At 43.9% G+C, this 6,010-nt stretch overlaps 1 protein-coding gene across 2 annotated transcripts; it reads left to right on the top strand.

The window, feature by feature from the left end:
• Positions 1 to 544: 544 nt before the first annotated feature.
• On the top strand, positions 545 to 5,628 carry ANKRD60 (ankyrin repeat domain 60). 2 transcript variants are annotated; one of them, XM_035344064.1, is made up of 4 exons: positions 545 to 1,232; positions 1,973 to 2,103; positions 3,617 to 3,782; positions 4,316 to 5,628. In XM_035344064.1, the coding sequence occupies exons 1-4, from the start codon at positions 1,052 to 1,054 to the stop codon at positions 4,597 to 4,599; spliced, it is 762 nt and encodes a 253-aa protein (XP_035199955.1). In that variant the 5' UTR covers positions 545 to 1,051; the 3' UTR covers positions 4,600 to 5,628. The 2 variants fall into 2 exon arrangements, with proteins under 2 accessions (XP_035199955.1, XP_035199956.1); XM_035344065.1 differs by having other exon boundaries at positions 545 to 1,299.
• Positions 5,629 to 6,010: the final 382 nt, after the last annotated feature.

Below are 6,010 nucleotides of genomic sequence, written 5' to 3'. Positions count from 1 at the left end.
AATGAGTAATCAACACCTGGCTGGTTGGTTTTTCCTTTCACATCTGAGTCTTCTGTTTCTTTTGCTGCTGCAGTTGTCCTCTTGTTCCTTTCAGACATTGACTGGGTGCTCTATGCTGTGCTCTAAAAGTGGGGGGAATAAACAGCCCCCCGCACCTCCTAGTAAAGCCTACCCACACACTCTGAGTTCGGACACAAGACCCCTATGTAATAAACTGGAAACACAAACGGAACAGCCATATGCTCTTTTTATGACACATCAAACTAAACATGTATATTGTGACCCAAACTTGAACAAAAAAGACAGGAACATAAAATACGGACAGCTTGGGTATCGAGTTACTATCTTGTCTGCTGCTTTCCTTTCAAGTGCCTGAAAGGTACCTCTAAGGTATGGCTACCTGAAAGGAAGTTGCAGCAAGGTGGGTTTTGCTCTCGTCTCAGGTGACAAGTGGTAGGATGCAATGAAACAGCCTCAAGTTGCACCAGGGGAGGTTAAATTAGACGTCAGAAAGAATTTATTCACAGAAAGCATGGCCAGGTATTGGAATGGGCTGCCCAGGGAGGTGGTGGGGTCACCATTCCTAGAGGCATTTAAGAGATGTGTGGATGTGGTATGTAGGGATGTGGTTTAGTGGTGGACTTGCAGTGTTAGGTGACAGTTGGATTTGATCATCTTGCAGGTCTTTTCTAACCTAAATGATTCTGTGATTCTAAGTTTGTGTCATCCTAGTGAGAATCAAAAAGGGGTCAAGAACAAAGAAATCCCGTAGTCATTCTGGTGCGTTACATTGTCATGTTCCAGCTGTGTTCATCCAGGCTCTTCCATCACCCAAGCAGGTTGTTCTGTGATGTCACTTGGTGCTGCTTGGATACTGTACGGTGCTAATGGTATACAGGGGGTCTACCCTCAATGGCATGGAGGGTTCTGATGATAAGGGGAGTGTCCAGGGACGGGAGGGATTACGACTGGATGTAAACCCTGTCCCTGTAATGGCAGCAAGTTTTTTGCAAGAGGAAAGTCTTAAAAACTTCTAGTCACTAACAACTTGATGACCATGTCTTCCTTGCCTCCAGGGACTTTCGGTGTCCGCCTTTGTCTGGCTGAAACTAATGAAATGTTTTCCCTGCCTCAGTGCCAGAATGACTTGACTCTGAAGAAGCTTAAGTCCCATTTAGAATTATTAACTGGGATCCCCCTTCACTTCCAGCGGCTTCAATACCTGGATGAAAGTGAGAATGTGTAACCTTGGGTTTGTGGAAGTTTTTCATTGTGTCTACCTCTTAGTTACAGCTGTGTGTAAGTCCTGGGTGAAGGTCAGAGTTTTTTCCTCCTTTTTGCTGTACTGCAGTTGGAATTCAGCTCTTGACTTAACTTTGCTTCCTACTGCTGAAGGATAACGGTCTAACCAACAGGGTTTTCTTAGATTAGAAATTGCAAAAACGGATCTCTAAACTCCTGCTTACCCTTGTTGGTAGCCAACAGCAATACCTGGCTGACTTACCTCATCTTGGCATAGCTGTAGCAAGGCTCTGGCTAACTTCATAGTTGGAGTTGTGTGGAACAATGTTTGTGCCCACTGCATCAGAGAGTGCATGTCATTGGAGAACTTAGTTTTGGAGGTTGCAAGGAGGGAGGTTGCAAGCAGAAAGCTCATTTTAGAATGAAGACACCCTGTGTGCATGGACACACGTATTTTCTCCTAAGGTTTTGGTACTTAACTGTAGCTGTCTGCATTACAACCATACTATCCCAACAGCACGATATTCTTACCTTTTCCAGGCTGGGAGGATGTCTGTGTTTTCATAGTTCTAGCACAATGGGACCTAAGGTGTCCTTGATGCATTAACGACAGTAAAATCAGAGAACATGGACATTGTTAAAAAGAATTGTCACTTTTTTTCTTTAAGCTGGTCATCGTCATCTTCTCTGAGGATATGTTGACTTACTTTTATTGTGTTACTCCCTACAGTGGATCTGCTAGATGATTCTACATTTAAGGACAATGATATTGTCCGTGGTGGAACAATTACGATGCGCATCTGGAGACAAGATGGCTGGGGGCATCTTGTGGCAGCTGCTGCGAAAGGAGACACTATGAAGGTTGACTCCATTACTTTGGTGAACGACTGGGGTGTGCTGTCTGCAGAAATGCTGAAAGCTTATTGCTGAAGGTCTTGAGTGCTTTTATAAAGCAAGAGTTCATAGAGAAAATAGCAGGGAAGTCTTTAACAGAAGAGACAAAAATTAAGTAGGTTAGTTGTGCTTCTTGTAACAGTGAACAGAGAAAGCTAATAATCAAGGATCAGGAGACACTGTATTTCTTGCACTTCACTGGCTGCAAGCTTACAGTCTATCTTGATTTTGCAATACTGTCAAGTCTGATTAGTAAGACAGCTTTTTTTTTTTTTTTTTTTTTGGTGGAACAAATCATTTCTGTAGTGCTTTTAGAGAGGGCATGCTGCTTTCTTGATTTCGGACTGAAATGTTGTCTCAGCAGAAACACAAGGTACTTGGATTTGTACTGTAAACCTTCAGGCCCGAACAGATGTGATCATGAAATATCCTTTGGTGCCTTTCATAAAGAACCATTATCTCTGTTGCCCTGGCCAAATTCCAGCTTGGCTAATTACATTCTGTTCCTCTGCATTTCCCCAACCATTGCAAATGGATACCACAGGGTTCTTCACTTCCTGTCGTTAACTGTTGTGTAGTGTTGCGGTTCGTTGGTAAGCAGCTATTCTGCCTCGTGCCACAAATGGTTTGCATTTTGCTATTGGATGAAGGGTTGCTTTTTTCCCATGTTTTGAGTTCCCTGTGTATTAGAGAATTTTCCTACTCAGAGCAGGAAGCAGAAAGGTGTGCCAGGAAGACAATACTCTCCTTTGAAATGAAAGATGTATTGGAGACTGACACTGACTTTCAACTGGAAAAAAAAATGAAGAAAACTGTACAGCTGCTCTACTAATGGGCTTCCACTTACTAGATGAGGAAACCATGGTGCACTGTGGAAGATGTAGTCCAATGTGGAAATGACTTCTCAGGAAGAGCAGCAGCGTAGCAGCATGAGACAACTGAAAATTGTTCCAAAGAGGCCGCTCAGCAACACTTAAAGCCAAGCATGTCAGTTCTAAACAAAACAAAAAAATCACAGCTCCTGGGAAAGAATATGATACAGGACTGTGTCCTGAAGTAGTCTGAGTTGTCGGCTGGAATTAAGGCCCAAAGTCTTGCCTAGATCCTAAGGACCTTGTGTTTACATGGCCAATGCTGTCTGCTTTCTTCCCCCAAAAGCTTGGAATCTGGTCAGTCTCCAATAAATTTAAGAGAGGGACAGGGACTGCAAAGAGAGATGGGTTTGATAAGATTTTGTGGAGCTCAGTAACTATAGAAAAGGAAAACCCAAATTAATGTTCCAAGGGATGGCTGTGAATAGATGTCATTAGAAATTATTCTGCCTTATCTTGATTCTCTAATATAAAACAAGCAGGTATTATTTAGGTGACCATAAAATGATATGTGCAGTGTGCTAGTATACCTTACATGCAGATACGAGACTTTATAAAGAATCAGTACGCTTTTGAAAGATGCTAAAAGGTTTCTGTTTATTTTGCAGCTCGCCCATCTGGGAGTTACAGAGGATTTTGCTGGCACCACACCATATGCAGAAATACTGGGACCAGAGCAGAAAAAGGAATGGGTAGCGCACCGAGCTTTTGTGGCACTGTTTGTTGCCAGCCATAGAGGCCATGTTAAAACTGCCACGTTTCTCCTGAGACATGGTAATGTTGTTAGATGGAATGATTCTTCTCTGGCTGTACCTGCACAGCATACCACGCCTTCCTGCTTACCAAGATCATAGAATTTTACCCAAATCATCTTGCATGTTTTGTATTTGAGGTAGGGAATGTATTAAGCCCAACAATCCCAATGCAGACATTAAAACAATGAGAACTGTTCTTGCTAAATGTAATGAGTTTGCTCTTAAAGTAGGTAAAATCATAATGCAAAACAGGGTTACATGTTTTTACTTCCCTCGTTATGAGTCTCATTATTTTTTTTTTAGTATCTAGAAGTGTTCATTTTTTATCAGTCCTATGCAATGGTTTATCAGTCATACAAGAAATAATAGAAATACACAGAAGTACAGGACAAGTTGCAAGCTCTAGTTCTGTAGTTCTGACACTTGAGCTTTTTGTTGCTTTGCAACTTGCCTTTCCCCAGAAATCTGCATTTGCACAATGGGCAGTCCTTTCCGTCGGTTACCTCCTTCTTGTGAGCCTTGTCACACTCAGCTACATGTGTCTCTTTGCAGGTGCAGATGTGCATTCCAAAACCCCGCTAGGAAGGACTGCTCTTCATGCAGCTGCTGTCATGGGCCGTTGTGACTGCATTGAGCTGCTCCTTAGCTGTGGGGCACGAGCCCTTGACCCAGATAGCGAGGGACAGACCGCAGTGAGCCTCGCCCGCCTGTGGGGCCAGCAGCAGAGCGAGCGCACGATGGTACGCTTCCAGTGGCGGAGGAAGTCGGCTGCTGCTGTGCTTCCCTCCAGCTCTGAGAGTCAGGCTGTGCAGGAGACGTCTGGCCACGCGTCCTAAAATACATATGGCCTAACCTGGTTCTGGCAGATTTCAAGGGACAGTGAATTTCCCAAAGACATGCTTCAAATACAGGTCACGAGGTGGGGTTTGTAGGGTTTAGTTATGAAATAAGGTCATATACTGGTGATGCTGCAGCTAAGATGACAGCTAGCTTGACAGCACCGCTCGCAAACACGCTCTTAATTTATAGCTTGAATTTTTATAAAATTGTTCCATAGCCAAACAGGTCATTTGGTTAATAACAGCTTGTAGGAGAGCCTGAGGGAGGCTGTCTACAAGTTCTTTGGAGTGCTCCTTGCTAGGGTAGTTTCCTAATAGTTGGCAACAGACCAGAGTGATGTAGTGTAATGGGTATTTCAGGGGATTGGAAATCCCTAGATCTTTAATTCACTTCTGGCCCTGACTGGCTTTATTGCCTCTAGCAGATCAGTTAAGGGTTGTTTTGTAAATAGGGCACTTGGTCTGCCATGGGAGGGTGCAGGCAAAGTTAATGTGCATGGAAGTGGCTAATTATGATTGCTCGGAGTCAGAATCGGTGCTTTCTTAGAACTTCCAAAATCATAAGCCTCAGGGACTTGAAGACTGGGATTTCTTCAAGTCAGTGATTTCCTGTCCATCTGCTTTTAGACTTAGTATCCCACGTTCCTTAGATGCTTAAGTAAAAATACAACTCACGGTCTAATTACATCTCTCTGATGAGTAGAAGGAAGCTGAGTTTCTGGTCTGTTTCTTGAGGGCTTATTAGTGTTTCAGTGCTCCTTCTTCAGCAGTTTCCATTGTTTTGCTTAGAGAGGCTTGGGTGGATTTTTTTAATTTTATTTATTTTTTTCCTGAAGAGCTCAGCACTTGACTTTCACTTAACCATAGAAGAGGCAGTTCTCAGTGGGACAAGCATTTATGAGAACTTGGCCTGTTGCTTTATTTATTTATTTTTTGCTTGCAAAGCCCAGCACACAGCCTGTGGAGACTCTACAAATAACTGACATAAGTTGGTTTTGGTTCCTTGTGGCAGAGGTGTTTTGTTTGTTTGTTTGTTTGTGTTTTTTTTGTTTGTTTGTTTTTTAACTTCGGTGCCCTGCCACTGGACTATGTGCAGAACCAGGAACAGAGACAGAGCAATGAAAACCATGGATTCAACTTCTGGAGCAATCTAGGAAAAAATACACGTTTACTGCTGCGTTCTTTTGTAAACTAAAAGGGCTTTGGGGTGGTGGCTGTGCTTTTTTGTTGTTGTTGCTTTCCTTGGGTTTAAAAGGCTGCAGCCGGGAGGGAAAGCAAGCCCGTGGCTGCTTTTTGCCGTGCCTGGCGTCGCGCAGCACCTGCAGAGCGAAACCGCCGCAGCGGCCGGCAGAGGGAGCCCGGACACCGGGCACCTGGGGCTGCGCCTCCCGCTGCTGCCGGCCGGAGC

The sequence above is a fragment of the Oxyura jamaicensis genome, chromosome 20, assembly GCF_011077185.1.
Source record: "Oxyura jamaicensis isolate SHBP4307 breed ruddy duck chromosome 20, BPBGC_Ojam_1.0, whole genome shotgun sequence".
NCBI lineage: Eukaryota > Metazoa > Chordata > Aves > Anseriformes > Anatidae > Oxyura > Oxyura jamaicensis.
This window is presented reverse-complemented; position numbering and strand designations above follow the sequence as displayed.

Bases quoted from the DNA above. Each gene is read 5' to 3' on its own strand.
- ANKRD60 (XM_035344064.1), top strand. From the start codon at position 1,052: ATGACCATGTCTTCCTTGCCTCCAGGGACTTTCGGTGTCCGCCTTTGT. The intron at 1,233-1,972 runs GTGAGAATGTGT...TACTCCCTACAG, and splicing joins GCTTCAATACCTGGATGAAA to TGGATCTGCTAGATGATTCT. The intron at 2,104-3,616 runs GTTGACTCCATT...TTTATTTTGCAG, and splicing joins CGAAAGGAGACACTATGAAG to CTCGCCCATCTGGGAGTTAC.